The sequence below is a fragment of the Abramis brama genome (genome assembly GCF_963993115.1).
Source record: "Abramis brama genome assembly, chromosome: 10".
In the NCBI taxonomy this organism is placed as follows: domain Eukaryota; kingdom Metazoa; phylum Chordata; class Actinopteri; order Cypriniformes; family Leuciscidae; genus Abramis; species Abramis brama.
In genome coordinates, this window is record NC_139972.1 from 1,177,015 (window position 1) to 1,196,340 (window position 19,326).

The 19,326-nt window shown below is 39.9% G+C and overlaps 1 protein-coding gene across 3 annotated transcripts in view; it reads right to left on the reverse strand.

Moving 5' to 3' along the window:
* Nucleotides 1-368: 368 nt before the first annotated feature.
* The window catches only part of LOC311091345 (NACHT, LRR and PYD domains-containing protein 3-like), a 256,345-nt gene continuing 237,387 nt past the window's right edge, over nucleotides 369-19,326 (reverse strand). For all 3 annotated transcript variants that reach the window (XM_084127245.1, XM_084127246.1, XM_084127247.1), the window contains one exon: nucleotides 369-2,682. In XM_084127245.1, the coding sequence (XP_083983371.1) occupies nucleotides 2,667-2,682 (16 nt within the window). In that variant the 3' untranslated portion in view covers nucleotides 369-2,666. The remainder of the gene's footprint in view (nucleotides 2,683-19,326) is intronic.

The following is a 19,326-nucleotide window of genomic DNA, read 5'->3' on the forward strand; positions in this document are numbered from 1 at the left end:
TACTTGTGTTTGTGCTAGAAAAATATTCAAGACATTTGTGAGAAAATATTCTACAAGTGTGCAACTCTCATTGGATGAATTCACATACTGATTTGCGGATGAGCGAAATTTCTCTGTGACTTCACTATGCGGGTGTGTGAATGCATTTTGCAACATATTCACTGCAGCAACTGTAGCAAAAATGTGAGCGTACGAGTTTCTTAATTTGTGAATTGTAGAATAGGATTTGTGCACCTGCAATGAAGAATTTGAGAATGTGTAACTGTTGTGTTGTGTTGTGTTGTGTTGTGTTGTGTTGTGTTGTGTTTGTGGGAGAAAAAAAAAAAGTCTACAAGTTTGCAACTCTTAAAACATTTATCTCTGCGACTTCAAATTACCTGATACACGTGTGGTTATTCTCTACAACTACAAATTCCACTGTCACAGGTGCTCAGTTGAATAGCACCAAAAATACCTTCATACAAAACTGCAATGGTGACATGGCGGCGCACATGAGTGCAGCGGCTTACAGCTCTCTTGTATGGTGCTCAGTTTGGAGGTTTTTTTTTGTTTTTGATAGTTGTTTTGGAGCACTGTCAAGCAATGTCTATAGGCGTCACAAACTTATAAACTGGGGATTACAGCTCAATGGAGTGACTACTCAGGACTTCCATCAAACTAACAATATTCCCCCGGCGATAGCGAGACCACCGGGCTCTCCCTGGATTGTTGTCGGCTCTGTCAAACAGCGGAGGCGGCGTAGGGAGAGGAAGCAGAAGTGGGGCTGCAGAGCCAGATTACTGGCCAGGTTACGGAAACAACCGCACAAGCCAGTGCTACAGAGTATATTTTTCTCTCAACGCCAGGACCTTGGTCAACAAAATGGACGAGATGTAATTACAGCGAAAAACAACTGTTTACGGGGTTGTGGTGTCCTAGTGATAGCAGAAACCTGGCTCCACCCGGCTATCCCTGACGCTGCGGTACAGTGGTACAGCTAGCGGGCCGTACAATGCACCAACAGGACCGCAGCAAAGACTCTGGTAAGACAAGGGGAGGAGGACTGTGTGTATACGTGCACAACGCGTGGGGTTTGAGCAGCAGAATCATACATAGCCATTGCTTCCCTGACATAGAGGCTCTGTCAGTCATGTGTAGACCGTTTTACCTACCTAGAGAGTTGACGGTTGTGATTGTTATGGCTATATATATACCTCCAGATGCTAATGTTAGCTCAGCGCTAGCTCACCTGCACTCCACTATAAATAGACAGCTACAGGCTCACCCTGATGGCGTCCATGTCATAGCTGGAGACTTTGACCAGGCACGCTTAGGGACTGTACTACCAGAATTCATCCAGTATGTGAAATGTGCCACCTGAGGCCAGAACACATTAGATCATGTTTATTCTAATATTAAGCATGCATACAGGACAGTTCCCTTAGGACTCTCAGACCATATTTCACTGCTCCTCATCCCAGCATATACACCCCTTAGGAAGAGAGCTAGGCCTGACGTAAAGACTATCAAAACTTGGCCAGAGGGGACTCTTGCACAGCTATAAGACTGCTTCGAGCACACTATGTGGGACATATTTGCACAACCGGACTTGGACGAATACACCCAATATGTGCTGTTCTACATCACAGTTTGTGTGGACACATCACTGTGAACAAGAAAGTCAGGGTTTTTCCAAACCAGAAACCCTGAATGAACGAGACAGTACAGACTTTTCTCAAAGCCAAAGATGCTGCATACAGGTCTGGGGATACAGTCAGGTACACCTCCGTTAGAGCTGACCTGAAAAGGGCCATTAGGGAGGCGAAACAGGACTATAAAAGAAAAATATAGAAATATAAATTTCCTCAATTTCCCTCACTAGAGGAAATTGCCAATTCAAGACTGCTGTCTAAAGCCACCAAAATTGCACTTGACTGTTCTCACCCTGGTCACCCACTCTTGCCCTCAGGGAGACGTTACAGATGTCAAAAGACAAGGACTAGTAGATTTCGGAATAGCTTCTTTCCCAAAGCAATAACAGTCTTAAATGAAGCTAAACTTTCTTTAACTTTTTAAAATTTTCAATGATGCAATTTGCAGTTACTCAGCACTTATATCACATTAGAATATTTATTAGCCACTTACCAGGAGAGTGGGTAAATTGTGTTTTTTTTTTTTTTTTTTTACGTTATGGTTAGGGTGTGCTTGCAGGAAAGATGAAAGAGGGTTTGGTATGATTGATAAATGTGAGATGTACTCAATGAGTGTGTGTGGGGGGGGGGTGGGTGGGTGTGTGTATGTGTATATGTTTGCAATAAATATGTTGTGAGAGGAGTTTTATATACTGTATATGTGTTATAATGATGCACCTTACTAGAGTGGCTCTATAATTTCATTGTACCTAAATGCAATGACAATAAAGATTTATTCATTCATTCAACCTTTTTGAGTTTATACTGTGCGTTTATACAAATAAAATGGTTAATCTATGAATAAGAAACTGTAATTTGCTGTGAAATAAAAAGTGTTTCACTGCCGCCTCATCAGGTCTGTCAGGGGATCGTTGAAATCTAAATGAAGTCTTAATTTATAACAGTGAAGTCACTGTATCTTCAGTCTCTGTTGATTCTGTTGACTGTGAGTCTCTGTAGTGGATCCTTATTCACCATCAGATGATCATCAGAAGATCAGACTGTCGAATACCTAAAATAAAACACACAAACAGTCACATATGCAGTGTGAGATATTACGTCTGTCACATCTTTTCATAAGAAAACTAACTAGATTATATACATGTATTCTCAAACATGATAATATAGCTTCTATCTGATGCTCAAAGTCACTTTACAAAATCAAAAGCACAAAGGTCACTTTCACACAACGGACAGCTGATACAGAACCAGCAGAAATGATCATTACACTCACTACAAATAAAATATCAGTTAATTACAAACAACCCAAATCTCAGATAATCGACAAATAGAGACAGTTAAAGGGGAAAAGCTGAAAAATAATAATATTAATATTATTTTCCCAATCAGTCACAACACTATGAACAGAATTAAACTCATATTAAACACAGTTTAAAGTTCAGAGACATACAGAAACTGAAGCTGAATTTAAGACTCATTATCTGATGATCTCAGACAAAATATTCACGCGCACACACACACACACACGGTCAAGTCAAGTCACCTTCATTTATATAGCGCTTTTAACAGTAGGGATTATTTCAAAGCAGCTTTACAGTGATAATAGAAATTACCGTAACAGTGAATTTGCGAAAACACAGACGGTGCGCACATGCGCATCATGTGTTCGGTCGATAGGTATGCGCGTTTGAATTTATATGTGCGCAGACGTGTAGACCTGGACTTATGGGAAGTGTTCCCTGTCCCGACTGATCTAAACTTTGCAGCCTAACAATTAAATATAGAAGTCTATAGTGTGTTATGTGAATGCTAGGTCAAAGAGATGTGTTTTTAGTCTAGATTTTAACTGACAGAGTGTGTCTGCTTCCTGGACAATGTTAGGAAGACTGAGTTTTGGTGCTAAATAGGAGAAGGATCTGCCGCCAGCAGTCGATTTTGATATTCTAGGTATTATCAACTGGCCGGAATTTTGAGATCGCAATAGACGTGAAGGACTATAGTGCGCTAAGCTCAAGTACTGGGGAGCTAAACCATTTAGTGCTTTGTAAGTAATCAGCAATATTAAAAAAATTATACGATGTTTAATAGGCAGCCAATTAGGGATGTCAATTTTCACAAATTCCAATGATCGATCGTCATTTAAATTAACGATCAATTAATCTATCAATTGTTAGCCTTAATACTGCAATATGAGTCTGCTGCAGTGGCATATAGCCAACAGCATGACAGGGTGTGCAAATGCTGCTCAAAACGAATCCTCACCAAATTAATGAGAGGGTTTTTAATCTAAATTAAGGGCTAGAAGGATTGTAAAATGTTTTGATGTGATTGATCATTTAATTAAATTACTTATTTAATAATCAAATATAATGACTAATACAACGTGTCACCAACGCCGTCTCAGATGCGTGCTTGTCAGTGTGTTGTGGACGCGCTTTTCCTGGAACAACGCGCTGAAAACGGCAATGAAACCCAATGAATTCACAACAATTAAATAAAAAAGTGTTCTCGTGTTACAGTATGTAATATGACAGTCCCAATCCTAGTTTTATTAGCCGTGCATTGCTGTTTGAGCTGCGCACGCTGAATGAACACCCTTTAAACTGGAGCACTTTGCTAGCACGTTATTTAACTAAAAGAAACGCATCCTATATGAGATTACTCAGATATATACAAAATAAACATATTACAAATTATATGCACAAAATGACGCGAATGCACAAGTGAACTTGAACTAAGTTATGTGCCATTCAGAATGACTCATGTTGTGGACGCTCTCTTCCTGGAGCAATGTGATGAAACACGGCAACAACAACCCAAATAATTCAAAAAATTTTATTACAATATTGTTCTCTTTATAATGTTATGTAATATGACAGTCCCAATCATAGTCATTATTAGTCGTGCATTGCCGTTTGAGCTGCGCGCGCTGAAGCTGAATATGATCACTGCACGCTTTACTAAAACGTTACAGTTTTTCTCGATTGCTTAAACACTATAACCAGGCTTTTGAACTAAAATTTCAAAACCATAATTCCATTTATCAAAAAGCACACCCATTTCCCTAAACTATAAACACTATTCCCTGCTTTGACACATGAGTCAGATTTGTTGAACTGTCACTGCAAAACTCTACACACATATCCCTTCATTTCTCATTGCTTAGACCATGTTGTCATTTAGAAAGCACTAGCATTCAGTATTGTTCACTCAAGTCAGCACAGCTTCAGCTCAGTTAGCACACAATTACCCAGGTGGAAACATTAAGAGTCAAAATTGAACACACATCAATCAGATCCTTCAATAGACAGATAAAAGGGACCAAATCAGTTTATTGAGTTTTGGAACAATGGATCCAGAAAGACATGAAGGAAGAGATGGAGGAGGGATAAGGAGGAGGAGGAGGACGAAGGGCAAGGGCAAGAAGACCAGCAGTCTCAGATGAAATTCAAGCCACTCTAGTTGCCCATGTCTTTATCAATGGTATGACTGAGGGAGGCTCGGCTACGAGTAAGGCCAAATTTGAGTCGCTTTACTGTCGCCTTGAGAACCTTCAGGAGGTGTGGTGGCAAACAAAATTCTATCACTGAATAAAAGACAAACATTTCCAATAGTCTGATGAGGTGTATTTTCTTGCAAGAAAAGGCCAGCAGTCGTACAGTCACACAGAGTGGCTGCAGAGTGTGGCAGTGAAGGAAGGACATCCTTTCTCCTTTATAGTCTTGACTCGCAGAATGTTATCTTTCTAGGCTGGTATTTCAACCATATGTGGAACATTCTTAGTCGTGTTCATCATATTGTCTCCTTGAGTGGAGAACCTCCTGTCACGTAACAACACTCTTTACCATTCCAATACAATTCCATATTAGAATAAGGTTTGTGTGTGCTCTTTTACTGTCATATGATGGTCACACACATCTTACTGTAAGTAAATATAAAACATTTTTTAGAGGAGAGAATAAAAAAAAAGAGGTAAAACAGGGAAAAAATGTTTGTTTTGTTTTGTTGTGTGTGTGTGTTGTACTGTGGAGTACATGAATGAATAAAAATGTGCCAATGTATCCATTGGTTGTGTCTTTTGTGTTCATCATGTGAAAAGGTTTGTGATGAGGGAACCACAAGCAACATAACTTACCGGTTTTGGAAATGTTGTTTTGAATTTATTGCACCAGTGTGTTAGACTATGTTGTAGTGTGTGTGATTTTGAGCGTTTGTGTGTCCTGTCTGAGGGCAAAGTTTGGTTTTTCAGTAAGAGTGAATGGTTTTGAGTGTAGAGCTTCATTTTGACCTGAAAATAGGATGTTTGGGGAATTGGGTGAGACGTTATGGATTTGTGTTTACTGCTTTGAGAATACGAGGCATAGTTTCAAGAAATGTGTTTAAGCAATCGAGAAAAACTGTAATTCTTAACCAAATCCTATATGAGATAAACCAGATATACTGTAGATAGGCCTAGACAAAATAAACACAATATTACAACTTACATTTGCACAAAAAAAGGGCTGTGAATGCACATGCAAACTTAAAGGGGTCATATAATGCCATTTTTGTACAAGCTAATATGATTCTTTAGGGTCTATATTAAAGGTTTGTAATATACTTTAATTAAAAATTCTCATTAGTATTGTAAGAAAACACTAATTTTACCTGGTCAAAAACAGCTCTGTTTTCAGCACGCCGTTTAAGTGCATGTGTCTTTAAATGATAATGAGCTTTGCTCACCCCGCCCCTCTGTTCTGTGCGTACACCGTTTGAAATAATAACACAATGCGTTGTTCATTATAAACGTGGGATTATGAATTATATTGAGAACGTCGTACATAGAAAACATGCTGTAATGTACCCTGAGTGTAAACCTTAGACACATTCATCTGAAGTGCAGCAAGGTTTGCAAATTTGCAAAGATTAATATAAATATTAATATAAAGGTTAATAAAACATTACACTCACTTCTGGAGGTTCAGCAGGAACTCGTTGGTACCGATCCGTTTTTTCTCGTTTGTAAAGCTGTCTGGTGTGAAATGATTTGCAAACATAAAAGCATGGTTGATCGTGGGGAATCCCCGTGAGGGAATCCCCGCGTCAATCCTTTGGGCATATCCCTTCAAAAACAAAACTCAGCCACTGCGTCTTCAACGGTTTGGATTTAGGAACATCAAAATGACTGCTGTGTTCCTTATTACACCGAAGAACACAATCGCAGACGCCATTCTGCTCATAGACAGCGCTCCAGTGAGGGTATCAACAATGACGCGCGGACTATGATGACAGACAGCTCGCTCACGAGCGAGGGCGGGTCTGTGTTGAAACGCTGCTGTCAATCACCAATCGTGGGAGTGGCGTCGATTTTGTGACGTCACAAAATTGAACGGCTTGATTTCAGAGAGGGTCAAACATATAAGAAGATTAAAAAAAAAAAACACTGGATGGATTTTTATCATTTTATGATGGTTGTGTACAGGCACTGCCAACACACATTTTAGTGAAATCAACTTGTAAAAGTGCATGTACCATTATATGACCCCTTTAAAGCCATGATGAAGGTGTAAAATGGTCCTAAACATAACTCGGTTTCACTTTATTTTGATGGTCCCTTTAACACATTCTGTTGACTATAAGTAACGTTGCACCTACATGTCTACTAACTCTCTTTAGAGTGTTAGTTAAGTATTAATAGACTGGTAGGGTTAGGGTTAGATTAAGTTGACATGTAGTTGCAAAATGACTTATAGTCAGTAGAGTGTCTGTTGGAGGACCATCACAATAAAGTGTTTGCAGATATTAAGCAGACAGTCTACTTATACTCCAATGAAAATTAGTTGACATATAGTTGCAAAGTTAATTATAGTCAACAGCACGTTCAAAAGGGACCATCAAAATAAAGTGTTACCCATAACTCTCGCTTTACATGTTTCACGGTTGAGCAGCACGCAGACGCACACGCATGGACCTGTTTAATCGAATATTGATAAGATTTATCGATTAAATGTATTATCGACAATTAATCGATCGTCGATTAATCGTTAACATCCCTAGATCCAATGCGATGTTGACAGAACTGGGCTAATATGGTCATACTTCCTGGTTCTGGTAAGAACTCGAGCTGCTGCGTTTTGGACCAGCTGTAGTTTGTTTATTAAGCGTGCAGGGCAATCACCCATTAGAGCATTACAATAATCTAGCCTTGATGTCATGAATGTATGAACTAATTTCTCTGCATTTTTCATTGAGAGCATATGACGTAATTTAGATATATTTTTAAGATGAAAAAAATGCGGTTTTACAGATACTAGACACGTGACTTTCAAATGAAAGATTGGTATCAAAGAGCACACCCAGGTTCCTAACCGGCGACGAGGACTTGACAGAGCAGCCATCAAGTGTTAGACAGTATTCTAGGTTATTACGTGAGGAAGGTTTTTGTCCAATTATTAGAATCTCTGTTTTTTCAGAATTAAGTAGTAGGAAATTGCTAGTCATCCAGTTTTTTATATCTGCTATGCATTCCGTTAATTTTGTGAATTGGTAAGTTTCATCAGGGCGTGAAGAAATATATATTTGAGTATCATCAGCATAACAGTGAAAACTAATGCCATGCTTCCTAATGATATCTCCTAATGGTAGCATGTACAGAATGAACAGCAACGGTCCTAGTACTGAGCCTTGTGGTACACCATACTGAACTTTTGATCGATAAGACATCTCTTCATTTACTACTACAAACTGATAACGGTCAGATAATTGATAATATGATTTAAACCCTGCTAGTGCAATTCCACTAATGCCAACATATTTTTCAAGTCTATTTAAAAGGATGTTGTGGTCGATAGTGTCAAATGCAGCAGTAAGATCGAGTAACACTAATAGAGAGATACAACCACGATCGGATGATAAGAGCAAATCATTTGTGACTCTGAGAGCTGTCTCAGTACTATGGTACGGTCTAAATCCTGACTGGAAATCCTCACAGATATCATTTCTTTCTAAAAAGGAACATACCATAAAACTTCAAATAATAGCCGAGTCCCAAATAGACGCCTGTCTCTTTTACACGCCTGGTGTGGCGACAGGTTTGGATAAATAAAGGCCGGTCTCAAATAGAGGCCTGGTCTGTTTTTAGTTTCGGGTTGTATTTAATCTTCTAAAACCCATCAGATCGTCTGTTTAAGCCAGTTCTATGGTGCAGATTGCGCACGCAAGAGAGCCCTGAGCATCTGGGTGGGAGCTGTTAGCATAAGAAAGGCAGGCAGAGTTAGCGGAGGCCGGAGAGGGAGAAGTGGAGGAGAGTGAAGAGGAGGAGGAATTCGCCAATGAACTTGTAGTTGAGGATCGCGGTGATGATGATAGTGATGAATAGGGTCATTTTGTATCACATGATTGCAGTTGTTTTACAGGGTAGCCTTCATTCTTTCTTGTTGATGTGTTTCGGGCAACAAGTTCATATGTTCGATGGATATTACCGGTAACTTGTATTGTTCAGCCCATGGCTGTCACACACCGGACGAGAAGTGCAACGCCACGCCGCGTCTATGACAACTCGAGGACGTATAATGATATTCTCAATTCATTCAGTTAACAGACGGTCTGAGGTAAAGTGTTCAGACTGCAGACTTAGCAACGATTGTATTTAATTGTACAGTACAATCATAACATAGTGCCAACATTATCTTAATTTCATAATGTCCTTACACATAAAAAATATTGCTGGCCATAAACTGAGAAAGTGCGCGTCCGGTGTGCGATAACTCGAGCTGTCATAGACGCGACCGAACGCAGCGCTGCGCTACGCTTCCCGTCCGGTGTGCGACTCCCTTTAGACATACGGTAATATAGTAGGCTACTTCTTACATTAACTGATTTGTTAAACACATTCGAATTATAAATAAAACTTAATATAATGTGGTAACCTCCTACTGTCATGCTTTCCGTCTATCAGCCTATGCTATTTGGATCATTATCTCTAGGCTTACACTCAATGAACAACATCTCAACACTAAATTAAAGGCCTGTATCATATAGACGCCTGTCTCAAATACATGCCGATGCAGTTCGGCGATTTGGGAAAATAAAAGCCCGGTCTATTATTTGAAGTTTTACGGTAGTTGTGAAGATACTGCCTTTTCTAGTATCTTTGACAGAAAGGTAGATTCGAGATCGGCCCGTGATTGACTAATTCTGTAGGATCAAGTTGTGTTTTTTTAACAAGCGGTTTAATCATAGCAAGCTTAAAAGCTTTTGGTTTGTATCCTAATGACAAAGATGAATTAATGATATTAAGAAGAGGATCTATGACCTCTGGAAGCATATCTTTCATTAGTTTAGTCGGTATAGAGTCTAACATACATGTTGTCGATTTAGATGATTTAACGAGTTTAGAAAATTCTTCCTCTCCTATAGCAATGAATGAATCAAATTTTTCGTTAGGGAGACTACAATGCACTGCCTGATGCAAAACTCTAGTAGACGGTTGCATAGTTATAATTTTCTCCCTGATATTATCAATCTTGTAAGTAAAGAAGTTCATAAAGTCATTACTGCTGTGCAGCATGGAAACGTCTGGGCTAGAAGTTTTATTTTTCGTTCGTTTAGCCACTGATTCAAATGAATACCTAGGATTATGTTTGTTTTCTTCTAATAGGGTTGAAAAATAAGCAGATCTAGCAGCTTTTAAAGCCTCTCTGTATGCAATCGAACTCTCTTTCCACAAAATGCGAAATACCTCTAGTTTTGTTTTCTTCCAGTTGCACTCCATTTTTCTGGCTGCTCTCTTAAGGGCCGAGTGTGCTCTTTGTACCACGGCATTGGACTATTTTCTTTAACCTTCTTTCAGCGCAAAGGAGCAACTGTGTCTAAAGTGCTGGAAAAGAGAGAGCTTAAAGTTTCTGTCGCAATATCGAGTTCGTCTAAGCTATCTGGGATGCTTGTGATGATGAAACTGATCATGAAATTATTAATAAAGCAATCTTTAGTGGCAGAAGTGATCGGTCTAACATATTTGTAGCACGGAGCCGGCTTTGCAGCCTTGGCTAAATTAAGTTTACACAAGACTAGATAATGATCTGAGATGTCATCGCTCTGCAGCAGAATTTCAACACCATCAACATTGATTCCATGTGATAATATTAAATCTAGAGTATGATTACGACAATGAGTTGGTCCTGACACGTGTTGTCTAACACCAATAGAGTTAAAGGGGTGGTAAAATGCCCTTTTCACAAGATGTAAAATAAATCTCTGATGTCCCCAGAGTGTGTGTGTGTGAAGGTTTAGCACAAAATACCCCACAGATATTTTTATATAGCATGTTAAAGTTGTCACTTTTTGAGGGTTAGCAAAAACGCACTGTTTTGTGCCTGACCCTTTAAATGCAAATGAGCTGCTGCAGAGGGCGGGGTTTCAATAGCTCCTGTGTGTTAGCAGCTGCTATTACCTCACGCAGACACACTAAAATGACAGAAACTGTTCTGCCTTTAATGTTAAAACGGAGTCAGACAAAGATGGAGAGACTCAAGAAGAAGTGACATGTAGAATGCAACAGGACGTCTCTGAATGGTTAGTTGATGAATTTATGTTGCTGATGTGGAGTTAACTATCTTCAATTAGCATATTCTGTCATGGTAATCTATAAATCGCTCGTATAGGAAATGTTGTGAGATGCACACAGAGTGACTTTCTATTGCATGTGAAAAGACGGATTCTAAAGTTTGAGCTGACTCACAAATGTACTCTTATACAACAACTTTTCCTCTTATCAACATGGACTGCGTGTTCCCGGGGGCGGGGTTTATGTACATTTTAGGGTTGGTGATGTCACTAACCTGGGAGAAATGTCGTGTAGTCCCTACCAGCCATTTGTTGTAGTCTTTTTCTTTAAAAGCAAATTTCTTCCTTTGCTTTGAACTTTGAGTTTTGTAACTTTGCAGATGCTTTTTATGCTCAAACAGCAACATTAGACACTTACTAAAGTTAGAAAAGTGAAATCATACTCAACCACCCCTTTAAGAATGTCTTTAAATGCCAATCCCAATGCATCTTTTTCGTTATCAATATGTATATTAAAATCACCAACAATTAGGGCTTTATCTGCAGCCAGTACTGACTCTGATAGAAAATTAGCAAATTCTTTGATAAAGTCTGTATGGTGCCCTGGTGGCCTGTATACAGTAGCCAGCACAAATCTCAAACGTGATTTATCACTAGATATTGTTATATTAAGCACCAACACTTCAACAGAATTATATTTGAAACTAGACTTCTTAATAATTTTGAAAATATTACTATAAATTACAGCAACACCTCCTCCTTTGCTTTTTAGACGAGGGGGGTGGTGGACTCATTTAAAGTAATGTAATTGTTTGGTTTTAGCCAGGTTTCTGTCAAACACAGCACATCCAGGTTATGGTCTGTAATTATATCATTAACGATAAGTGCTTTTGAAGTAAGAGACTGAATATTCAGCAACCCGAGCTTTATCATTTGTTCATTTGTATTATATCTGTTTTTTATTTGTTGAACATCAATTAAATTTTTCCCCTTAGATGGGTTTGGAAATTGTTTGTATTTCCTAATTCGGGGAACAGACACAGTCTCTATATGATGATATCTAGGTGAAAGAGTCTCTATGTGATGTGATTTATCTGACCTTGGTGACGCGAGGCCGCTAGCAGACGGTCGGTTTAGCCAGTCTGTCTGCTTCCTGACCTGGGCCCAATTTGTCATTTTTTTATCTCTAAGACTATGTGCCATATTACTAAAGAGAAGAGCAGCACCATCCCAGGAGGGATGAATACCATCTCTTTTCAACAGGTCAGGTCTGCCCCAAAAACTTTTCCAATTGTCTATGAATTCTATATTATTATGTGGACACCACTTAGACAACCAGCCATTTAGTGATGACAGTCTGCTAAGCATCTCATCACTCCTGCGAACAGGAAGGGGGCCAGAGCAAATTACAGTGCCTGACATCGTACTTGCGAGTTCACACACCTCTTTAACATTAATTTTGGTTATCTCCGACTGGCGGAGTCGAACATCATTAGTGCCGACGTGAATAATAATCTTAGAGAATTTACGATTAGCATTAGCCAGCACTTTTAAATTTGCTTTGATGTCAGGCGCTCTGGCTCCCGGCAAACATGTGACTATGGTGGCTGGTGTCTCTATTTTCACGTTCTGTGTAATAGAATCGCCAATAACTAGGGCACACTTGCGCATGCGTCACGTCTGAACGCGTTGTTGTCTTTGGAGCTCTATCGATTTGATTTATAATTCTTGATTTTCTCTTTAAACTCACTTAAAACGAACATTTTCTTCTTTTCCTCACTGAGAAGCACTACTGCTCAAACCTCATAGTTACAACGCGGACTGTTGAGCAGACGCGTCTCAAGCCTCTTTGTGATCCAACGCTGGATACTCTTATAGGTTACTCCCGGGGATCACGGCTGAACGCGTCTTCTCTACACTCATTTACAAACAAACATTCTTTTTCGCCTATCGTGCGTCTACTCTACACCCGCGCACCACTAAAAAGACGGATTATATCCAAGACTTCAGTCATAAATTTGTATTAATATTGATAGCATCACTGGTAGCGTCGTTGCTAACCTACTGTCCATCTGTTAAAATGGCGAATATATCAGATGTTAGTAGTTTACCCTTTGGTGCAGGTGAGGACACATTTGAGCTGCACGCATTACAGTCTGAGCTGGAAGCTGTTGAGAAACAGATCCACGACCTTTTAGTAAAACAGGCCGAGCTGATAGACCAGCGGTTAGCTCTTGAAACATCACGCGCCGATGCACACAAATCAGTGACTAACGTTACTAACCTGCTGACTCCGACCTCGTCTACTCCGTGCGTTTCTCAACATCAGTCCCGAGCGCAGAGGTCGCGATCAGCCATGGTCTCGTTCACTCCGGCTCCAACACGCCACCACGAAGCCTGGGTGGTCCCGCGAGTCAGGCCCAGACCAAAACTCTCTCCGACCCTCCCGGTTTTCGAGCTATCCACACAGAACCGTTTCTCCCCTCTCCGCGAAACAGAACGCGATGCTGTGATCATCGGCGATTCCATCGTTCGGCACGTACGCGCTACGTTAGGTAAAAGTAAGGTGCACAGTCACTGCTTTCCTGGTGCTCGTGTTTCTGAAATCGCTGCTCGCGTACCTGAGATTCTGAATGATGACGAGCGTGTCGGAACTGTGGTCCTGCACGCGGGAGCGAGCGACATCAGGCTGCGCCAGACGGAGATTCTGAAAAAAGACTTCAGGAATCTGATCGATACGGTACGCAGCACATCGCCCGAAACAACGATTATTGTGTCAGGACCGCTTCCCACGTACCGACTAGGACATGAAAAGTTTAGTAGATTGTTCGCGCTAAATGAATGGTTAATGTCATGGTGCAGTGAGCGGAAACTGCTCTTTCTAAATAATTGGAATCTGTTTTGGGAGCGTCCTAGGCTTTTCCGTGCTGATGGCTTACACCCAAGCAGATTCGGAGCGAATCTTTTGTCGGATAACATCTCCAAAATGTTAAATACCTTTTGACTAGTAACCAAAAGTCCAAATCATAGTCTCTGCTGCACCAATTTAACTGATATAAATACTAGTGTAGAACATTGCATAGAAACTGTGTCTATTCCTCGTTTAGTGAGACCAAATAATAAATCTACTGCAGGATCTAGGAACAATCTAATTGTTATTAAACCAGAAAATGTTGCTATTAGTAAACAAAAACAATTTTTAAAGCTAGGTCTTCTAAACATTAGATCACTCGCACCTAAGGCAGTTATTGTAAATGAAATAGTCACAGATAATAGCTTCGATGTATTTTGCCTTACTGAAACTTGGCTTAAACCAAATGATTATTTCGGTCTAAATGAGTCTACTCCATCTGGATACTCCTATAAGCACGAGCCCTGTCTGACTGGTCGTGGCGGCGGTGTTGCAACAATCTATAGAGATATTTTCAATGTTACTCAGAAAACGGGTTATAAGTTTATTTCGTTTGAAGTACTTGTACTAAATGTTACGCTCTTAGATGTTAGAAAAACATCCCTATTATCTCTAGCCTTGGCTACCGTATAGACCGCCTGGGCCTTACGCTGATTTCCTAAAAGAGTTTGCAGATTTTCTCTCAGACCTATTAGTCAATGTCGATAAAGCATTAATTGTTGGAGATTTTAATATACATGTAGACAATCCAAATGATGCGTTAGGGGCTGCGTTTACAGATTTATTAAACTCCTTTGGGGTCATGCAAAACGTCACCGGACCAACTCATCGTCTTAATCATACACTCGATTTAATTATATCATATGGAACAGATCCAACTGATATAGATATCATTCCACAAAGTGATGATGTCACTGACCATTACATGGTAACTTGCATATTACGTACTGCTGTAATATGTCATGCGGCGCCGCGTTATCAACCAGGCAGGACAATCCTTCCATCCACCATAGATGATTTCTCAAATTGCTTATCTAATCTGTCTCAGCTGCTGCCTGAACCCAAACAAACAGATGAATTAGAAGAACTAACTAGCACTATGAGCACCATTCTCTCTAGAACATTGGATGTTGTTGCACCTATTAAATTAAAAAAGGTCAGAGAGAAAATTAAGCACCATGGTACAACAATACTACACATGTTCTAAAGAGAGAAACCCGTAATTTAGAGCGCAAATGGAAAAAAAACTAATTTAGAGGTCTTTAGAATCGCGTGGAAAGACAGTATGTCACGTTATAAAAAGGCCCTAAAAGCGGCCAGGGCTGAGCACCTCCGCAAACTAATAGAAAATAATCAAAATAATCCTAGGTTTTTATTTAACACCGTGGCTAGACTAACAAATAAACAGACATCACCCGAACAAAATATCCCGTTACAGTTCAGTAGTAATGATTTCATGAACTTCTTCACTGAGAAAATAGAAAGTATCAGAACCACAATTGTAAACGTTCAATCTTCAATCGCGCCTTATAATTTAGCCTCAATTATCACCCCGCAAGAACAATTACAGTGCTTTACAACTATAGAACAAAAAGAGTTAAATAAACTTATCACTTCATCTAAAACAACAACATGTTTATTAGATCCTATACCAACTAAACTACTGAAGGAAGTGTTACCTGTTGTGGAAGAGCCTCTCCTCAATATTATTAACTCATCTTTATCTTTAGGTCATGTTCCTAGAACATTTAAACTGGCAGTTATAAAACCTCTCATTAAGAAACCACAATTAGATCTTAATAACCTAGCAAATTTGAACTGGAAGATGGCGCCGGGCTGTTTGCTGGCTTGCCGTCGGATGTCAATGCCATTTGTTTTATATGTATTGCTATGGGCGATTTGTTCGATTTGGTCGGTGATTGAAACCACTGCTGTACTCACCTACGATCGTCAAGCCCTTCTTTATTTACGTCTCTCTTCGGCGGACTGCTGCGGACGCATCCCTATTGAGGATTATTTCTTCAACTCACGGGCCTCCTCTATCTTTCCTGCGATCAGCTGTCACTCGACGGGCTGCTGTCTGCATCGTAAAAAGCGTGCCAGAAAACGAGGAAAACGCAGTGGACTTCTTGTTAGGCTAAAAAGACGCGGGGCTTCATCGCCACGGATTATCCACGCCTGGCCTGGAAGCTATCGGTTGCCTAAACACAACAGCGCCTCGGAGTTACAGACTATCGGTCCTGTTCCAGTCCTCTCGGACTCATGGACCCCCTGGCGCCAATTGTTAAGACAACGCAGCGTCAACAGAGGTGTCGACATTCGGAACCTTCGCACTCTGGAATATGTCAAACCACCGGCTGTACTTACGGACACCGGACCACAACAGGTGAAATTGGCGTTGGTAAACGCAAGATCCATCTGCAACAAATCATTTATTTTAAATAATTTTTTTACATCTCATGACCTGGACTTCCTATTTTTGACGGAAACCTGGCTCAATGCTGGTGAGCTGGATTCTCTGACTGATTTATCTCCAGTTGATTGTGTCTATTTTAGCTCTCCTAGGCTAGTGGGCCGCGGCGGAGGCGTGGCTACAGTTTTTAAAAAACGTTTTAGGTGTAGGCTTTCGCCTGCCACCCAATATCATACATTTGAATTGCAATTATTCACAATTCAGCTATCCAGCCCAGTGACTTGTGCCCTTATTTATAGACCACCAAAATATAATAAGGACTTTATGCAGGAATTTGGGACATTTCTTTCTAATATAGTCCCGACTGTGGATAAATTGCTAATCCTGGGTGATTTTAATATTCATGTCTGCTGTCCTTCCCATCACCTGGTAAAGGAATTTCTACAACTCATTGACTCATTCGATCTCATCCAACATATTAATGGCCCTACACACGAACACGGACATACCATTGATCTTGTTTTAACTTATGGACTCTCAGTATGTAACATTGATATTGAGCAAAGCTGCCTGTCGGATCATATGTCTGTCATGTTTAATATAATACTGCCATATCTACCTCCTAACGACGAGAAGGATGTACATTTTTCTCGTGTGATAATTCCCTCTACTGTAATTGAGTTTTCTAATGCCTACACAGAGTCTTTAACAAGGTCTGTTTTGGAAGCCCCATCGCTTAACCTCAATACTGAGGAAATTACCATGTTGTTTAATGAGACATGTACAAATATCTTAGATTTGTTTGCACCACTAAAATCAAAGCGCTTTAAACGCAGCTCTCGCCCTTGGTTTAATCATCATACCCGGGCTCTCAGGCAGGAGTGCCGTAAAGCAGAACGTAAATGGAAAAAAGATAGGCTACATGTCTCAGCTGAGATTTTCAAGAACCACCTGTCTACCTATCAATGCGCTGTCAAAGCAGCTAAAATTGAGTACTTCTCAGATTTTATAAAGAAAAATTCACATAATCCTAAAGTACTGTTTAATACTTTTGATAAAGTGGTTAATCCGAAGCCTTCTTCATACCCAGATGCTACCCCTGAGTTGTGCATACAATTTCTTGATTTCTTTAGGAATAAGATTGAACTTCTATACTCTTCTGTCCCCAGCTATCATGCCTCTAATTCTTCCAATTCTAGCCCTAATAAGGTCCAGCTAACACATTTTAATCCAATTGATCTTATTAAAATGACAGAGTTAATTTTAAAACTGAAACTGACCACCTCACCAGCGGACATTATGCCAACACGTTTCTTTAGAGAGGTGTTAGGAGTAATTGGCCCATCTGTTTTGACTATCATGAATAGTTCATTATGTACAGGCATTATTCCATCCTGTTTTAAGCATACCGTGATTAGGCCATTTTTGAAGAAGCCAAGTCTTGATCCATCTGAGTTTAATAACTTTCGACCTATCTCCACAATACCTTTTCTGTCTAAAGTGTTGGAGAAGATTGTTTTTCTCCAACTCTCTGCATTCTTAACAGACCAAGATCTCCTTGATAAATTTCAATCGGGATTTAGGACCCGTCATAGCACTGAAACTGCCCTCCTTAAAGTGACAAACGACCTTTTGCTCACTTTGGACTCGGGTAGCTCCGCTATTTTAATTTTGCTCGATCTAACCGCCGCCTTTGATACAATCCATCATAATATTCTTTTAGATCGTCTAAAGCAGGAGGTTGGGCTTAGCGGCATGGTCTTACGCTGGTTCTATTCATATCTTTCAAATAGGTCTGTCTCAGTTAAAATTGGCAATTACTCATCACCTTCAGTTCCACTATCATGCGGACTCCCACAAGGGTCCATACTGAGTCCTATTCTATTTTCCTTATATATGTTACCTTTGGGCTCTATTTTCAGGAAATATGAGATCACATATCACTGTTATGCTGACGACACTCAAATGTATGTCCCACTACATCCTCTTGATAAGTCTTGTTCCAATCTTGTAAAGTGTCTTGATGAGGTAAAGTGCTGGATGGCTAAGAATTTTCTCCACTTAAATGAGAGCAAAACTGATGTTGTTGTTTTTGGCCCTTTTGGCTTTTCACCACTTATCTCTACTTATTTGGGCCCACTATCTAGAAATGTTCACCCATGTGCAAAAAATCTGGGTGTATTTTTCGATTCTGAATTAAATTTTACAAAACAAGTGAGCGCTGTGGTTAAAAGTAGCTTCTACTACTTAAGATTAATAGCGAAAATGAAACCTATGCTCTCATCGAGGGATTTGGAGACGCTCATCCATGCTTTTATACTATCTAGATTGGACTATTGTAATGTGATATATTTGGGACTCTCTCAGTCATTGCTGAACAGATTGCAGCTGGTTCAAAATGCCGCTGCCAGACTATTGACCAATACGAGAAAGAGTGATAGAATTACCCCAATTCTAACATCCCTTCAATGGCTACCTATCAGATTCCGGATCGATTTCAAGACTTTAACCCTCTGGGGACCAAAAACGCGCCCGCGCGTTTTGCTCGTTTTTTTTTTTTAGTAATGAAAATAAACACTAAATGCTCTGTTAATTTTGATCTTTCATTTTCGTGTAATACATCAATCGATCCTGTTCAGTTTCTATTTTTTTTCTGTATACTCACAATAAAAATAAAGTGTTTTGCTTTTTGACAAATAAAGAAAAAATAAGATGATGCGATTTCTGCCTTCTCTCTGTCAGTAAACTCCCGTTTGAAACGCGTTCGAAAATGATCTATAACTCCGCGAAAATTCAGTCAAACAGGCAAACAGACCCACGGGCATAAA